The sequence below is a fragment of the Lampetra planeri genome, chromosome 11 (genome assembly GCF_965212315.1).
Source record: "Lampetra planeri chromosome 11, kcLamPlan1.2.h2, whole genome shotgun sequence".
In the NCBI taxonomy this organism is placed as follows: Eukaryota; Metazoa; Chordata; class Hyperoartia; order Petromyzontiformes; family Petromyzontidae; genus Lampetra; species Lampetra planeri.
Window position 1 is genome coordinate 10,624,023 of NC_136117.1, and position 19,202 is coordinate 10,643,224.

At 44.8% G+C, this 19,202-nt stretch overlaps 1 protein-coding gene across 3 annotated transcripts in view; it reads left to right on the plus strand.

The window, feature by feature from the left end:
* PTPN12 (protein tyrosine phosphatase non-receptor type 12) overlaps positions 1 to 19,202 on the plus strand; it is a 68,025-nt gene that overhangs the window by 13,963 nt on the left and 34,860 nt on the right. For 2 of the 3 annotated variants that reach the window (XM_078598812.1, XM_078598814.1), the window contains exons 2-8: positions 7,788 to 7,896; positions 9,971 to 10,047; positions 13,116 to 13,211; positions 14,209 to 14,247; positions 16,010 to 16,081; positions 17,486 to 17,554; positions 18,256 to 18,398. In XM_078598812.1, the coding sequence (XP_078454938.1) occupies positions 7,788 to 7,896; positions 9,971 to 10,047; positions 13,116 to 13,211; positions 14,209 to 14,247; positions 16,010 to 16,081; positions 17,486 to 17,554; positions 18,256 to 18,398 (605 nt within the window). The remainder of the gene's footprint in view (positions 1 to 7,787; positions 7,897 to 9,970; positions 10,048 to 13,115; positions 13,212 to 14,208; positions 14,248 to 16,009; positions 16,082 to 17,485; positions 17,555 to 18,255; positions 18,399 to 19,202) is intronic. The other variant, XM_078598813.1, reaches the window with a different exon arrangement.

Consider the following 19,202-nt stretch of genomic DNA (forward strand, 5'->3'; position numbering starts at 1 on the left):
TTGTTTCACGGATGTTTAATTGTCCCACGGCTATTCCGCTCGTCTTTGCCGAACGCTGTCGTCAGGACCTTAGAAATGTGCAATGTGGGAGTTTGCATTGACCGCCACTGTTAAGATTCGCCCAAAAGAAACACAAATCCAAACCCATGCACACAAACGCAAAGACGGTTGTGGCAAGTGCTCTTCGTGAGTAATTATTATGGCTACCACGGTGCACAGGGAGGAGGTGCGTTCAGCATTTGTATTACTCAGTGATGATGTTTACACACCCTGCCAGGTACACAATTAAGGGCTGGGTCGGCCTAGGGATGAGATGTGACAAAAGCCTGTTTGAGTTGCTGAACCATTTAAGCATCGTATAAATGCAATTCCTTGTCCTCATCCCCTGGGAGTCACGAGTTCGATTCCGGTATCACTTGCCAAAGTTAATCCTGGTGGGGAATCGAACTCGGGTCACCGGGTTCAGAACGCAGTGCTGTAACTTCAACACGACCGCTCACACACGCACATTTCCATTGACGCACAAAACACGCGGGATAAGGGTATGCATTCCTTAAGTGCAACGGTCATCATCACAAGACACAGAGCTCGTAGGGAAACATATGTCGGGGTTCGTTTAATGCGTAGCCCAGAAACTAGCTGGGGTGGTGGCTCTGAACGTATCTTAGAACGTGGATTGACAGTCGGTGCCATGGCCCTAAATGCCCTTATTATGTTCAGAGGCTTTTCAGGGCTATTCTTAATCTATATAAGCGAGGAATGGCGGAGGCCATATGGCGTCTAATGCTTGGCAGCATCTGCACGTCACGTAAGCGTCGTGCAGTGGTAGCACTATCCCTCTGAGCAGGAACGACCTTGGGCACCTTTTTGTGTTGAGGTTCGTATGTTCATCTGGGTTCTCTGCATTTGTCCCGAAGCTAAAAAAACATAAAATAAAATTGGTCTTGCCCAAACTTTTCATTTTGAGGACCATTTTGATTGTGGACGAGGTTGGGTGTGCATTCTTTTTTTTTATCAGAGAGCCAAAATGAAGAAAATAAAAAGTGTGTGCAGAAATGGATATTACCAGGGGAGTTCTGTAGCCATAAAGTCTGTGTTGGTGTCTTAGCACAGATGGTGAGGTTTCTCATCGCTTCGGTGTTTAACTCCCAGGAGCTGGTGACAGTTTATTCTAGCAAAAGGAATAGCTGTGGACGGAGGACAGAAACCCACAAATAATTCCGTTATTTAGACAAACACTACGCTCGCTCAGCCGCCGGTGTGTTTCGAAGGTCAATCCAGGTCTCCATTGTCACTTTGTTGATGATGGAAATATTATCATAATAACTTGAATTTATTTCCGTGTACTTCCTGTTGCCAATCCACCGCTGGATGAGGGCCTTCCCACGCCTTGCTTGTCGTGGTGGGTTATTGTTGCCATACTTCACCACGCTGCTCAGTTCGGGTTGGTGAAGGCAAGGAGCAGACATGGGTGGGAGCGCACGGTGCACCAGATGGATTTTTCTGCACTTGCCCCTGCACTGCCCGCCAACTAACTCAGCAGCAGCCTATTTTCACCTGCATTATACTGGTAGGAACCACCTGGTTCCACCAGTCCACAGGGGATTATTGTGTCCGTCCGTCGTGCAATGGGAGGGGTGGGGCTGGGTGGAGAGGGGAGGGTGGAGAGGGGCTGGGTGGGGGGTGGGAGGGGTGGGGCTGGGTGGGGAGGGGCTGATCATCCCGTGGTGCCCTTATAAAACTCAACGTTTAACCTACACGCCGGCTTGTGCCCGCCCTCACAGTCGGGCATATTTGCGGAATACACCACGCCGCCGTTGACCCTGGCCATTGACCGAGCAACCCAACGTTCCTACCAGCTTCCTCCGCAGGAATGTGTTTCAAGGGTAGTTGCCAATCCAAGTTATATCGGGTGTTCTCTGTGGGATTTGATCGTAGATTTGCTCACATGAATATCGTCACGAAATGTTCAAAGCGCCTAAATACGAGTGCCTCTCAAGATGCTGCTCATGGCGACCATACGAACATACAGGACACGCAAATGGTCAATTGACGTTCACATTGAGTCACGTTGGTGACTTAGTGATTGATACTCGCGCGCGGCGAAAGAATTCCCCGTCATTTCCAGTGACAGTGTTAACATTGCTGTAAAATCTTTGCGAGTTTACCTCTTTTTTTTCTTTCCCCGAGGCAGCTGCCGCTTCGAAAGCGAAGCATTCAAAACATTTAGCTCTTACCAACATTCTAGGATGGAAAATGTTCGCTGCTTTAAATAATATGACCATTCATATGCGTCATCTGAGCCAGGCCAGATGTTCCCATTTTTTTTCTCACTGGGCCAAAGAAATGCAGCGTTCGACTCGCTGACGAGCGGATTTTGGGAGGTTCGCTGGTCGTACAGTAAATTGTTCGTGTCTTGGTAAAACGTTACAAGCCGGGGATTTATTTTAGCGGGGGATTTATTTTCTCTCTCTCTCTGTTCGACTCGCAATGGCTTCCTCCCTTGGCCTTTAAAACTTCCAGCACAGCTGGTGCGCGCTGGCGGGCGGGCAGGAGTTTGCCGGTCTCTGTGGAGTAAATGTACAGTGCTGCTACGGGTCACGGAACTCTCCTCTCCAGGCTCAAAGCAGCGATGTCTCGCTCCGATGTGCGTCCGACACACGCGTCCAGAGACCAAGAGAGGCACAGGTCACGTGACTCTCCTCTCCAGGCTCAACGCAGCGATCTCTCGCTCCGGTGTGCAGATGGCACACGCGCCCAGAGACCGAGAGAGGCACATCGGCTCGCAAAACCACCGTTTGCTATGTGCGCACAGATGGAACTTATAATTTGACGGCCAGGTCAATGCACCTTTGGGGTACGGGCGGGGAGAAGGAGGAGGGGGGGGCGGTCAGTGGCACATTTGTGCAGCGCACGGGCGGTCTGAACCCGACGACTCAAATTTGATTAGCTATCACGGCTAACACCATCATTGACGTGGTTGTGGGGGGAAGTCTTAATCCAGCAGTGGATTATCGTAAGTCACCCATTATAATTGAGGGAAATTTCCACCGTTGAATTACATCCACATTTTATCTGAGCATAAGACATGACCAGAGAAAAAGTGGTCTTCGGAAGTGCCGTATATTTTGAACTTATTTCGCACCGTACGTTGCCAATCGTGCTCATCGGAGGTGCGGGGCAGGTGTGGGAAGGACAAGAAACGTTACGCAACAACAAGCAGTTCTGCACTAATCTGTGGAATAGAGGAGTCAACCGGACAGCGATTGCCGATTCCCCGCAATGTTCGCAATTAGCCAGCCGCACGGATAATAACTGTGGAATTTACCCTCGGTAAATGCGCATAGCAGGATCCGCTAATATCGTCCAATACATCATCATGGTTAATATGAGTTTCACTGTACTGTGAATGAAAAAAAAATCAAACAAACATTCGCTCTTTGATGTACCCACTATAACATTATTATAAACGCTGTTGAATACGTCTCAACGTTTTCGTAATGTTTCTTTGAAGGTATTTATTTTTAAAAAGCAAGCTGACCGACTTGTAATGAGAATTTGTTTTATAGTTTAGGGCTCCGCTATTTATCTCTCCGCTGTGAAAATAATTCTAACATTTTTCTTTGTTTTACTTTGAAACGCACAGTCTGTTGCGCTTTTAACGTGAAACATTTCCGTCGGTTATTTTTGACGGGACTAATTAGTGAAAATGTTAAAATTGAGCATCAAAGTTGAGTAATTATACTTGTCGACTGCTTTAATTATAAATTACGTCCTCGTGTTCCGTAACTTTACATGAGGGATTTTGTAAATATATTGCGTATATTTTTTTAAGCTTGCTTTGTTTCTCTATTTTTTTCCTCCCCCCCCTCCCCGCGCTCGAGTAGATTAAACGACGTGCGGTTTCCTCTTCGGCGTTTTCACGTAAAGAGTACTTCGATGTCGCGAGATGAACTTTGCGATCGGGGAATGCGATCTTAAAAACGCCATATAATAATTGCGTGCGTTTCAATAGTATTTGCAAAAAGGCTTCGGGGCCGGGTCCGCTCTTCAGTTTTCTGTTCCTCGACGAAAAAAAATCAACGACGTGGAATGTCGTGGTGAGATTAGCGTGGTGAGCGGTTCGGTGAGAAGTCTTCCAAGTGTGTCATTCGGATTACTCTCAAACGTGACTCACTCCGCAGACAGCCTTGCCCTCGCCAAAAAAAAGTATCGCCACCACAAGGGTTAAATATTGAGCAGTGACTACAATCGGGCACTGTAAATGTCAAAGTGTCGTGAGTTCCTTCTAACGGCCACAGCCTTTCCGTTTCATTTCCATATATCCGCATTACGACATTTCAATTTTTCAACGGGTTCATTTAATTTCCAGCTCCATCCCCGGCAGTGAACTCGGGTCACGGTGGGTCAGTGTCTATGCGAAGTGGCGACCAAGTGAGAGAGAGGGTTTTTTTTTGCCTGCTCGAAGCCAGCCAAGCCCCCGCTTCACGTCGTCAGCCGTGACTCAGTGGGGCACGCAGGCCGGATAGCGGTCAGGAGGGCGCGGGCGAATCTCTGTGTGACGGTGTGACGCTCATGGCGGTGGTGGTTGTATGACAACTCATTCTGATGCCTGCCTCTCCGCAGACACAGAAGATGCTTTGGCGATGAATGCAGCGTACGGTCGTGATTAATAATTCTGGCACTTCCGTTACAATAAACTGTTGCAACTACCCCCATCTACATCCCCAACCGGCTTGGCTGGGTTAATGGTTGTTTATAGACGTATTTACTTTCCTCCCCGCTGGTCCTGTTTCTCTCAGAGTAGTGCAGATTTTAAGAGCGGAAGTGTGTCATTCTTTTAGTTTATACAGTAGAGGTGTAATGATGCAATGGGGTGTCAGCGATTCATGTAGAGTATTAGGCTCGTAATTAATACAGCAAATCACGTATGGAAGATTTTTATTTTTTTTGAATCTTATATCTTGCTTGGCATGGTTGGTTTAGTACGGTTGATTAGCAGGGCTGCCTTCATGCGGTGCATCATAAGTTATATATACAGGGGGTATAGGCTGCTGCGGGGCTACTGTTTGAGCAGCAGAGGGCAGCACAGCAAAATATTTGTTGAACTGTACTTTCTCTTTCATCATGGGACCTCCTTTGCCAGTACCAAAATATGATAATAGGTTTTACCCATTTTCTTCCCAGAAAAAAGGGTAAAACCTAAATGCTCACCCCGAGCTCTCATTACTCTGATAGTGCATTGTCTTTGTGCTGTGTACGCCTTTTGGCGTCCTCTGGTCTAACACCGTTTGAGACGAGGCTCAAAAGAAATCTGTCTCTGATGTGGACCAATCAGTTTCAAGGACAATGCATATATTATCAGAGTGTTTTTTGTTTGCATTCTGACCACAAGTATCGTGGTTAATGCAGACATGATTCCTTGTAAAAGGTTTCATTTTGGTGTTTTAACATCTTAACACCTGTTTTGTTGGCAGAAAAAATGGGAAACCCCTATTATCTGTACTTTTCTCCATTCTCTTTCTCCCTGCTTCTCACCGGCCCGCACTGAGCAGCCTGGTGTCAGTTATGGCCAAGTGACTCAATTCACTAGGTTCACCGTTACGTACATGTTATGTATATCGTTTATTGTTAAATTTTAATCACAGTTCCTATGATTACTGTTGTTACATTGTTTTTATAGCTTTATTTTGGTGATTTCGAAAACATGGTTAAGCCATGTTTCTTGCGGAAGTGCGGAGTTGGCCTGATAACTTTAATCTAAATTGTTCTATGGATGTTATTGTTTGACTTGCATGACACTGGGATTTTTGCACACAGCGTTGTAATACGGTGTTTTTTTCTGGAAGATTTGCTGGTTTATCCAGGATGTTTCTGTTGCGCGTCGTCGCTTTAAGATGTTCTGTGTTCATATTTAGTTTGTTGCGGTTGCACCCGACTCAAGAGCCGCATGGCTCACAGGGCTACACCTAATAAATGAAACTTGAAACTTGAAACATGACCAGCACGGCACATGGAAGCCCTCGCACACAGTCGATTTAAAAGTGCCTCGGTTGGCGAGATCTTAACTACCTCGCCTCGTATACAGGACGACGTTGGTTCGACCCCGACCCTGACACCTGTATATTTGGAATCTGCATGTTCTCCCCGTGGTCGTGTGGATTTTTCTCCAAGTCCTCCAGTTTTTCCCTCCACATTTAGAATGAACATGCGTTTAGAGTATTTGGCTGCTCTATACGTTTTCACACGATAAGCCAGTTTAACACGGAGGCTTACAATAAGCCACTTCGTTGAGCTATCATTTGTGGCCAGGTCGCTTCTGAAAAAGAGCTGCATAGCTCAGTGGGCCTTTCCTTGTAAAATTAAAATATAAAAAGGGATGCACATGTAAATATACTGCAAAATCTATTTTAGCAAAATACATGTGTGTAATTGATGTTGCTGCAGTGCTTTCTGCTGTCCACCACGTACTCCCACAACCTAAAATACCTCTTAAATGTATGGCGGTACCCATCTACGACCTATCCATGCTCAAACCCTGCTTGGCTTCCAAGATCTGATTAATTATTTGGTGATAGTGATCGGACAGCATCGGGCGCATTCCAAACCGATTCGGTCATAGGCCGCCACATCCGATGTACAGTTATGATAAGTTAAAGTAGACTTTGTTTCAAAACAAAACAGTGTAAGCAGTATTGGCCACAAATATACCAATGCTGAAATATTACCTCTAAATGACTCAATTGGGATTACACGTAGAAAATTGCCTCCTTCCTGCAAAGACTTGGCAGGAGCATCCTGAAAACAAGTCTTGAGGCTCGGTGGGACTTTCCTGGGTAAATAGCATAATATTTATAAAAAAATAACCAGGTGAGAACTCAAGAGACAAGGATATTCACGTTTGCAAGAGTAACCTGAGTTGGTAAAAGCTACGTAGGTAAAAAATAATAATACTAAAATTAAATAATAATAAATGAAAATAACTCAATTAAATCACGAGGTTTCGGAGGCAACACAAGTCTTCGTCTTCAGGTGGGACCGTCACAGCTAAATTTACTATATCAAGTGACGGTCCCACCTGAAGACGGAGACTTGTGTTGCCTCCAAAACGTCGTGATTTAATAGAGTTATTTTCATTTATTATTTTATTATTATTTTACCTACGTGACTTTACCGAAAAAACAAAATGATTCCTTGCAGTCACGAAAGCTTCAAATCTAGAATTGGTAAAAGCTACTTCGTAGACTGCTGTGTCTGATGTATCCACTTTTAAGAACCTCGGACCGAGTGGTCACAGTGGAGGGTTCACGTTCTTTCCTGCATTCCCGTTTACATCCTGTGGTAAGCGCCGTGCGCGTGTATGTGTTTTTGCGGTTTGCGTGCGCACGTGTAGAAACGTGCAAATGAAAATTGTTGCCATTCCACCACTGAGAAGATACATATCCCCCTTCGGCCACTGCCCTTTATGTCGTAAATCCATATTTCAAAATCCCTGACATTGTGGTACATTTGGGAGAGATTAGGTCTGAGTTTTAATGCTAAACTTATTGGTTTTAATAAATGCTTAACATAATCGTCTGCTCGTTTTTTTCCATGGGTTTGTTTTGAATGTTGTCTTGTGATAAAAAGCTTCCGGCATATGGGTGACTTTGATTTGCGTGGACCTTGCGATGCTCAGTCTTGTCGGCTCGCCATGCTCCTTCCTGATCCCCGGATCGTGGCTTTGCCATCCCCCTCCCCTTCCCTGTCCACCCCTCCACCCACACACCGTCCTTGTGTTCCTGCAGAGGCTACGCCGCCAGTCGATGCGCTACCGCAGTGACCGAACCTACCCGACTACCTCCGGGGAGAACGAGGACAACATGCGCAAGAACCGCTACAAGGACATCCTGCCATGTGCGTTTGCGGCACGCTGTTAGCGCCCCACCCCCTCCCCCTGTCACACGCGACATCTCACGTCTTTCACTCTCCGCCGACATCCGAATTCTCGGCCTCGGATGACCCGAGCGGGCTCCCCTCCGCTTAATGCCTTGCCGTCGCTAAATGCTTCCTTGACCAAATCGCCCCGAGTGCTCCCGATCTCGCCAGATCTCGAAGCGGGGATTTCAGCCTGCGAAGTGATTGCAATAGGGACCATTGTGCATATGCAGGTTGTTATAGGATGCTGTGGGACTACGTGGTGGGCAGGAGAGGGCAGTGCAACAAAATCAAATGTGTGTACAGTACTTACGTGCTCCCACATCTAGACTCTCTGCCTTCAAAAACCTGCACAAATATGGTCAGACAACTCCATAACCTGCAGGATATTAGAAGTTCCTGGGCGATTTCATCATCGGTTCCTTACATATACATACGCTTAAATATAAGTGTGTGGTAAGCCTTTGGGGGCAGTCCTCAGCCTCTGTTAAAGGGACTACATTTAAAGGCTGTTGGCAATACTGTATATCTGCATTTAAATAGCCTCAGACGCTGTGTACTCTGAGCGGGACCCTAAACACATACCTGACCTCGTCCTGTTGGACTCCACCGTTTAAGTCAATGAAATACAAGTTGTTTTAGTGATGGCTTGGCGCCACTACAGCAATTATGTCTGTTGGCTAGTGTCACCAAAGTGGGTGTAGGGCAGATGTGATGTGGAGCTCGTTGGGTGTGCGAGTAAATGGTTTTGCGGTCTCAAAGCTGGTTAACATTGCGTGTACAATATGCTACCGTATTCACGCACAATCGGTTGGCATTCACCTAACATTGCAAAGCAATCATTACGGTCATAGTTTTTAAATTGGGGACTTTGGCTACTGTTAACAAATTAACAGCTTCTACACCAGGTGTTCACAACATAGCGGGCAGCTTGAAATTAGTTTCCTACGCCCGTAGGTGTTTTACAACGCATATTGGACTAATTTTCACCAGTACAGTTCTTCCTGCCAATTCTTCCTCTCGATTTTAACGCAGCAGTTCACGCCTAAATTTTAAATGGAGCATCCTGAAAGCGACAAAATGAACGTAATTTCGCAAACGCTACCGTGGACAATCTGCCAGACAAACGACAAATAACAGCGTTCCAAAAATATTCTTGGCAACGTTTACTCGCCACATACGAAATCATTTCTCGCACCGATTACGTAAGGCTGGCACCGTGGTGGTGTTTACGGAACGTGGCTCTTGTTGTCTCGTTAGAACGCCATGGTGCAAAATGCCATTCCGCACGTGCTTTTCAAATGTACACGGTACCTTCTGCGTGCGGACTTTTATCGTAACGCCAATCCTAGGACAACCCCCAGGGACGCATTTGCCGAGCCTCTGGATCCATAGTGCGCCATACGCCCACACGCGTGCCCTATGAACATCCGCCCAGCATCGTGGAAATGTCCCTACCACCGAAAATAAACCCCTTGTTGAGCCGAGGCCAAGCGCAGCCTGACGTAGTTGGTTTCGTTCGTGTCATAATTTAAGACGTCCTTTGATGGAGCAAGGTTTGATTTGCTTTCATGTTGCGTACGTTTTTGCACGTTCCAAAAAAAAAGCCGTCAGTTGTTCTGCCAGAACACTGCTGCCCTCCACACGTGCAGAACTTGAACTGGAAGGGCGCCCCCTCTTTAACCGCTGCCAGATTTCTAAATCCTTTCCCAGCCACATTATTTAAATATCCATAAGAACTTAATTATAGGAATATTGAAGGCAGAGTGAGCTTCTAGCTCTGTGCAAACGATTCCCCATTGCATCCGTGGGAGTTGAGTAAATGAAACATGGGGTGTGGTGTAGTGCATGAATTTCGTTATAAGTGACTTCATTAGAATAAGATTTATTTTACTGATGTTGAATGTTAAAGAAAGAGCGTCGGTCTATAATCATATAAAAATGTTTGCACGAGTCTCAAGAGCGAGTTGAATCTATTGAATGCTGCTTGCATTACGGGTGTATGTTTTAACGGTTACGCGTCTGTTTCCCGATCATGGCTGTGTGCGTGCAGTTGAACACAGTCGAGTTAAATTAGCCATCCAACTCCCTGCTGTAAACTCTGATTACATCAATGCGAACTTCATAAAGGTAAGAAAGAGAATTCTGATGTTAACGTACAATTATAGCGTGTCCTTGAAATACCAGGTTCATTCAGCGTTGGGGTGCCCAAGTGTATCTGTGTTCGTAACAAACCCCCGTTATTTACATGAACGCCAATTTTAGCCCATTGACAGCGATTCATGTTCTTTACAAGAACCACTATCCAGGCTTAAAATCCCTGCTTAGCTCCAGCGATCTGATGAGATCGAGCGCTTTCTGAGTGATTTGGCCAGAGGCAGTCGACCATAACTCGTGCCTACATTGTTTTCTGACTCCCACGCAGCCCCTAACCCCCCCAGAGTAGTAGCAGCAGCAGAGGGAAAGGGGAGTGCAACGGGCAGGGGAGACAGATATTGTTTGTGTCTGACCCCCTAGTAGCCGCTTTGCTCAATGAGACTGGGGATGCAGATCTGGACCCTGGTGCCATTCCTGGATCGTTCCTGGCCTGGCCAGTTCCCAGTGGTCATGGCAAAAGAGTTTCATCCAAAATGTCAAATGTTTGTAAACGTTCTGGGAATAAATTACAGACAGTTCATCATTAGTTTGTACAATTTTTGCACGCTCAGCGCTTGAATATAAAGGTGGACTGTGTTGTATCTCAATAGGTCTCAAGAAACGAGTCTCTTCTTAAATTCGAGTTTTCTACTTACAATCCTTTTTTTGTAAGGGTGGAAAACTATTTTTACTTCCAGCGTTGGATTGAATTTGTTACTTTTTGGACAAGCTGAAATGCCTTACCATCGGCATGAATCGTTCAACACCACGCTAAGGAATCAGGTCCCATATGTGTAGAGTTAAAGCCTCAATGCTGAGCGTTTTTTGCCCTGCACCCTGCTCACAAATATGTTTTTTTTCCCCCGTAGACTTAAACCATTTTCATAGTAAATTGTTTGGGTGAAATATATTCTGGTGGCATATTTTATATAATGCTATACTTTATTTATTTATAATGCCATATCATAACCGCTTGTGTATTGCTTTCTGGAGCTTTGTTTAGTTGTAAAAACATTGCAAAGCACAGGATGTTTAACCATGCTAAGTGCCCTGTGAAACATGAAGCCACCTCACTGGAAATGGTAAAAAAAAATGTGTGCTTGGAAGTGCATGTTTTCCTTTGTGCTGTGTATTTGTGCGTTCCTGTACACATATACATTACTTGGTGTAATAAATGCATATTGCGAGTGGGTGCTTTGATATATGATGCACAAATGCACGTGGATTCCGATAGGTGCATGGTGTGTTACGGTCTTTTTTTACTGTAAAGCCACTTACTGGGGTCAGTGGAGCCTGAAAAATAAAGCGTACATAAATACCTTTGTTACATGTAATAACGAGGTCAAATTTAATTAATTCCGGTATAATTCTAATAGTGTAATGGCTCACTCGTGAAATGGGCTTTTTCCTGTTTGCTTCATTCAATCAATGGTTAATGGACACCTGCGTAAGAGTTTACCACGCTGCTGCTTTAATAAATTACATAGCTGTCATGGTCTGTGTGCTGTTTGTGCAAACGGCCACTCTACTTTGTTTACCAAAGTGTGATTGTGAAGCTTACATTGACCCTTGAAGGGTAGTGCTTCACCAGGGGTAGGAAATAGTATAGAATCTGTCAGTTTTTATTTCTTTGTCATGATTAATTGATTTTAAATCAATTCTTACATTTCGGATGCATCCATCGATTGTGCAACTAAGAATCGATAATTTACTATTAGTACAAATTGCTTGGCGAATGTCCTTTTAGCATCATGGAAATCATAAGGCATAACAAACAAGACAAACCTATGAGACAAACAATAAGACTAAAAAGAGTTAATTATTGCATCAATTCGTAATAGCACGTACGAACCAAAACAACATATGAGACAGAAGACAGAGAATATAAATGCAACTTAAAACCAAATCAAAACAATAATTAATTCTGGAATTGAATCGTGACCCTGAAACCTTGCAATTCGTTTAATGACTTCATCCCAAGGGAAATCATTATACAGTATGCCTCGTTATTATTAAAAATGCAAACAAATTATGATGATTTTATAACTGTGTATTGGGTGTCGGTGGTTGGGAGGTGAGTGCTGAGCTCTGCTTACACCAATCCAACAAACCAACCTCGCCCAAATTAAATTGTTCATCCTGTTCACGTGCCTCGTTATAGCAGGAACGTGGCACTCTTCCAACACCGAGCGGAACGGGCTGATTTCAGTCGGTACGCCAAGGTTTTGTGAGAGGGGGCTGCACAGCGCAGTCCTGTTACCAGAGTCACGCATGCCAGCACAGCCAGTCTTAACAAACACGCGCACACTTCCGCCACTTTCGTACGGCGTGACACGTGCCAAAATACCAAGCCTTCCGAAACAAGCTTGTAGCGGCAGGCTCGCGCGCTCAAGCGGTGATTTCATAAGAAAAAAAGAGAATTAACTGTATAACATGCTGTTATTTGGATTCGTAGGGCGTCTCAAATCGACAAATTATCAAGATGCTGTAAATAAACAGTGGGCTTATCTATTGTGAGGAAGTAGTCGGTCATAGGCCTCGGTAAAACAAAGTGGGGGGGGGGGGGGGTTCTTGAACTTAATATGAACAGGGCAGCGAAGACCACAGCACAGGTGACTGGGGGAAATAAGTTCCAGAATATGGGGGCAGCAGAGGAGAATAGCCGAGAACTGTTTCATTGCTCACGGCAAAACATTTGATCAAACAAGCAAAACATTTGACGAAAACCCATATTAATGTTCAGAATTTCAATAAACCAATCACTTTTGCTTATGACTGAATTAGCATTTACTTATATAAGTCTGTGCGCAGATTGGTAAGCAAGGAAATGTCTTCAGCTGATTAGCGGTGGATTGCTTCAATGTCTCCGTTGAACTTTCGGAGTTCACAGTGGTTCATTGCCTATGTGGTCAACGGTCAGGTCATTGTTTTGCGTGCGGGGCTTTCTTGGCATGGCAAGACGGCAACAAACACGCACGTGCGATACGTCACTGAAACACTGTGTTTGCATGGAGTTGGCTGACGATGTGTGTGTGTGCGTGCGTGTGCGTGCATGTGAGCAGGGCGTGAGCAATCCACGGGCGTACATCGCCACTCAGGGCCCCCTGCCACACACACTCGTCGACTTCTGGAGCATGCTCTGGGAGCACAACGTCAAGGTACCTCCACATGCGGCCATTGGCTGGCCTCGCTTACATTTGTATGTACGTCGAACTTCTTTTGCACCGTACGTAGCCAACCGTGCTAATTGGAGACGCGGGATAAGGACAACACATTAAACACAAAGTTCTAAAGGAATGAGTTTTCAATTTACATTTAAAAGTGACATCCTAATAGCGAAAAGAAGAACTTTCCAAAGGGCCGCAGAAGCGCATCTAAGAGCACGATGCAGTGACCATCTTTGTTCAATGGTTAGCCAAAACTTTTATGGTTACGATGACCCCTACACGGTAGAACTCTTCTCATCCCTGGTGAAGCGGGGGAGGCGCTGTTGGCAAGGGCTATTTTTCTCCATCAATGCAGCCATCCAATTCCCGCAGGGTCATGAACGTGTGCGGAAAAGGATTCGGTGGCCCACCCCTGCCAGCTGATTTTTACCCCACCCTGTACCCACAATCCCTCCCACACTTTTCATTGCTGGGTGCTGTGGGTTGAAGCCACTTTCGTAAAAATTGTATTCAAAGTCTTACTTTGTTTATACATGGAAATTGCTCCTGTTATCCGTACGTCTGTCTGAGTAAATATGGACAAAAGGATGAATTTACTAAATCTTGGGAGACTGCTGGTGACTCCTTATTTGCAAGTGCATTTTAACATGTCCAGCCTTTTGTAAATCCACTATAAATAAACATCAACAAACACTCAATTGAGCATGATGATGTTTTTTTACTGCAAATAAAAGCATACTATTTCAATATATTTCATGTTTATCTGCCAGTTTACATTTACAGTACATGAATGGAAGGAAAATATCATATCAGATGTCACATGACTTAACGCAGAACACAACTCACTCTGTCTTTTGGCATGGCATGAATTCCACATCCTGTCACTTAATTATTGTTTGAAATTGAGCAGAAGCTTTCCTTAGCTGGTAACAAGATATTTAAATATTTTCTTTCTGATGAAATTGAATTTTTTATTCTATGATTTCAGGTGATCGTCATGGCTTGTCAAGAGGTGGAGATGGGAAGGGTATGTTTTAAAAAAAAATTACTAAACGCACTCGTCACTTAGGGATGATATCAGGCAAAGGGCAAGTATTGATGCATTGTGCCAATGCATCGGGAACTCAATGTGACACTAATTCATTATTTTACGCGTCGTTCAGATGTGCACATTCTAGCTTAAAAAAAAAAATCCACATATATCTGTCTGAGTGGCTCAGAGGTCAAGAGCCGGCACCGCTAAGGTCATACATTTAATTAAAAGCAGTTACCTTTGATTAAACTGGGTTGTTAGGTTGATGGTCTCGGCCCAATAAACAATGACTGAACAAAACAAATCATAATTTTTACTTTGAATCGGCAATTAATTTAGCAAAATTCCAGTTCTCAGAATTCAATTATCAGTTTGACTATGATGTGACCAACGTTACTGTCACGTGGCAGAGCGGATGGGCAAGTGCTGTCCTCTACTGGGTGGACCAGAGGTCACTTTAAAGGGTCTCAGAGGTAGTTTGTTTGATATCTACTTCCGTGTGCTGTTCTCTAACATGGGAGGTTGCACTGGACTGCGAGAGATATGATTGGATACGTCATCGTGCACTATGGCACCGACAGCAAAATCGGAATTAAATTGAGGAAAAAATACGTAAGTAAATATATTTTTGGGTTTTAATTGTTCATTTTACTTTTCCCCAGTTATATTCCAGTCGTGCTCTCAGTGTCATGTTATGAAATGGAGATGATTATTTTTTTTTCATAACTCTCCGCTAAAAGTGTACTAACCACCCTGTGTTAGAGAATTGCCCCAGAAATTGACGTCACAGAACCACATTTAAGGTCACATCATTAGGTCTCTTTTTCCATCGTACGGGAACACCGTTTATCTGGCCTGAAAAGAGTGTTCATCACAAGTTAATCGAGCTGCATTTAAAAACCTGTATAATGGATGCATTTTTCATATTCTCATAGCTGGAAAAGTCATACTGAGTAAAACATTTATAATAATAATGTGCTGTATTGTTGGCACAGTTTTTGGTGACCGAAGCAGAGGCCATCAATTACGCTGCACTTTCAAAACCTTGTTTAAGTGTGGGCGGTTGCCCAGATTTGAAACCCAGGAATTCAACAACACCTCGGAGCTCAATGCTCTGATGGTAGCCCTTTGAGCCACCTGGCCACCTCGCTATGTGTGTGCCTTCTCAACACGTGGCCTGCAGACTGCTAACACAGTCCACCGACACGCACGCGCTTTTATTTTGTTTAGTTCAACTGACATTTTTTTATTGTCAGTCAACCTGAATGAATGTTAGAATCTTGAGTCTTGCTATGCACCGACACTAATTGTTGTAAACATACGCTCTTTACTTGTTTATATTTATGGCGCCATTCCTCCCCCACCACAGCAAGCCAACCATAAAATTTGAGTTCTGTACAGGATATGGTGGTGTGGTGGCTTCCACACTTGCACTACATTCTGATGAGCTGAGCTTGATTTCTGCTATGGCTAACATCAGTGACGAGTGGTAACTGAACCAGTCATGGTCCCCCCCCACCACCACCACCTGTTTCTTTATTTGCTGGAAGCTGTCTCGGCTAGCTTAAAGGCCTTGTAACCCTGACTCATAATTTTTGACGTTGTGTGCATTGAGGTGGTCTGGTGATATGGCCACATGAAAGGGCCCTGTGTTGGTCAACACAAGCGGATGGGCGCGGCTGTCAGTTTTCTATGCACATATTTTAAGACCGTTGTTAATCGCGGAAGCGATGCGTGTGCATTTTTTTTATTGCAGAAAAAGTGCGAGCGGTACTATGCCTTAACGCAGGAAGAACCACTCACCCTGGGACCATTCACAATATCCTTGGTGAGTCTTTCTTCTTTAGTTCCCTTCCATCATCTGTTCGAGACGATGGGGCCGAATGAGATCTTTCCCACCTGTTCCTTTCTTGTACCAACTTCTTGGCTTGCTTTCCTCTTGTGGCCCTTTTTGGTTCGAGGTAAATTTTCACTGTCAAGCCAGCGCATCTTTGATCTTCCTCTATCTTGTTCAGTGTACTTTTTTGTGTAATGCCATGTATGGTATTTTTTCCTGATCGATTCTAGAAAGTTCTGCAAGGAAAACATGGGCCATCGCAAGTCTGCCCGATCACACGAATCATATTTTTTATCCATATCCTTGAAAATAAAGTTGCTTAGTTCTCTGCTCGGAAATACTTGCAATGATATTCATTGGTTTAAACTCGGCCAGCCCTAGAACATAGTCCGCTGCCATCTAACATAATAATAAACAAGAATGACCTTTACTTAACCAGTGAAGCTCCACTGGTTCTGAGGATTATTTTCATCATTAAATGTTTTTGTTTGTCCATTCGCCATTTGCATACGGATGGAATTTGGGTGATCTTGAGGAAAATCTGTGCATACGAGGGGATAACACTCAAATCTCCACACAGATACATCCAAGAAACTCATTGCTTTACTGCCGTCTCTCGACCACTTTTTAGCCCAAGTCTACTATCAGATATTCCCAGGAAATCTCCCATACGAGTATTGGGTTCATCCCAACAATTAGCGATACCCGTTAGGGTCATGGAATGTGATGCAGAGAAAGATTTGGAGTGCGCACCCCTGCCACCTTCGCCTGCCCACTACCCATACGCCTCGCTGTTTTTTCTGCATCTCGGATTGAACTGCAGATAGTTTTAGCCACCAGCTAGAGTTAAATTAATAACATACTCTACACACTCAGAGCCTCCAGACAAACAACAAATTGTATGAAACATATTTCTCGCTGTCTCTTCTCTCTTCGTGCAACTTTTCTTTCTACTCCAGTGTTTTTCGATTGTTTACTCGGTGATTTGTTCATACGGAACCTCGTGGTTGAAGAAGCAGGATTAGAGTATTTGGCTGCTATAAATATTCCACGCGATAAGCTACTTTGTTGAGCTATAATTTGTGGCCTGGTCGCTTCTGAAAAAGAAGCTAATAGCGCAGCGGGCTTTACATGGTAAGGTAAAAAAATATTAGGTTAGTTTTATATGTATATATTTTTGTTTAACTTTCCAAAACTTTGCACTCCTATCATGTTTTTGTATTGTTCTGACCCAACCCTAACTGGACGTCTGTGAAAAAAGCTTCATAGCTCATCGGATTCGTCCAGTATAAATAAATATTCAGATTTTGATTCTCTGCCAGGGAACGCGTGGTGAAAACGCTTGCCGGAGCGACGCGATTGATGTGCACGCTGCTAATAATCTTGCTGCTCTAGTTGCAGGTGGAGAAGCAGCACAGGGGCGAAGACTACTGCATACGGACACTGAGTGTTCACTATGGAAATGTACGTACACGCACGGTAACACTAGTGCCCACAAGCTCACAACATGCAAGGGATAGCCTAAATGTCGTTCCTTTTCAAACATTAACAGTATTAATTCGTCAATCAAGGGTGACTGGGAAATAAAGGAGGCATTACTGTTGGGTTATCTTAGGAATCGCAATCAAAAGAGAAAATGCATCCTAGAGGATGCCAGGTGTGGAGATGGAGCAGTGGTATCAGTTTATGTGCAGGAGTGAGATGGATTGTGGCAGCCCTCGACCGAATGGGATTGCGACGTTGTGGGGAGGTCTTGATCCAGCAGTGGCTCGATAATTGCTGTTGATGATGATAATGACGACCATGAACAGTATGGCGCGTGTAGGAGATGGGCCAGAGGTCGCAACCGGGTACCCGATACCCGTATCCTACCCGATACCCGGCTACCCGTACCCGACCGGGTACGGGTACGAGTACCCGTTTGCGACCCTCGTGCGGCCGGGTACGGGTACGGGTACGGGTAGGCCGTGAGTCACTGGTGAGTAACCGTTTGTCACTCATTTCGGGTAGGGTACGGGTAGGGTACGGGTACCCATTTGTGACCCTGGTGCGGCCAGGTACGGGTACGGGTAAGGAATCAAAACCCGATTGCGACCTCTGAGATGGACACGGCCGGGTAGGTGTTGATCACGGCACGGTGGCGCGTTGCGCGTGATTGCCCACAGGAGAGCCGCACCGTCTTCCAGTTCCACTACTCCAACTGGCCGGACCACGACGTGCCCTCCTCCTTCGACCCCATCCTCGAGATGATCGCCATCATGCGGGAGTACCAGGACGATGAGGACAGCCCCATCTGCGTGCACTGCAGGTACCACTAGCACCGCCTGTACCGCACTCCCATTGAGTGCACACTGCAGGTAACACTTGCATTGCCTGTATGTACGTATGTTGAACTTGACGTATGAAAAATAAAAATAGGTTTTAACTTTTCCTGCAATAAAACAGGTGTTAAGATGTTTACACACCAAATGGATACCTTCAGCACATGTCCAGGTGCTAGGTGTGGATTTTTACATAGCAGGATTATGAGAAATGGCAGTGGATTGGGGGTGGTCATCATCCAACAGTAGATTGGCTGATGATGATTACCTAAAATGTATTACAACTATCCACTGGCATTTGATAGGGCAACCTGATTGTCAAATATTATTTACTCCAAGATCAAGTCCTGGCTTATGAGTCCTTCCTACTTACCGAGATATGAATTATGAACTCTGCACGAATTAATAAATACGATAGAAAGGTTGTTGTGACCATACTTAAAGATGGTCAACACGTGTTGATTAAGGTTTCAGTTTAAGTTAAATTAAAACTATACACGCGCAGCAAACCTTTGGAGTAACGTGAGCTGGGCAGCTATTGCCTCGTAGCCACTACAGACGAATAAAAACTCGGTGACGGCATTTGAATGAATGAACAAACAGAGTCGCAGGCTAATTCATTCATTGTTATCCGGTGTCGTATGAAATACAATGGCGGGGGCGACGTTATGCGACGTGATCTCACACACACACACACAGGTGCCCGACATGTATTTCCTGCCAGATAGGGTGGTGGTGGTGGCCAGGTGGTGGTACACACAGGAAGGGGGGGGGGACGTGGCCGTTGATTG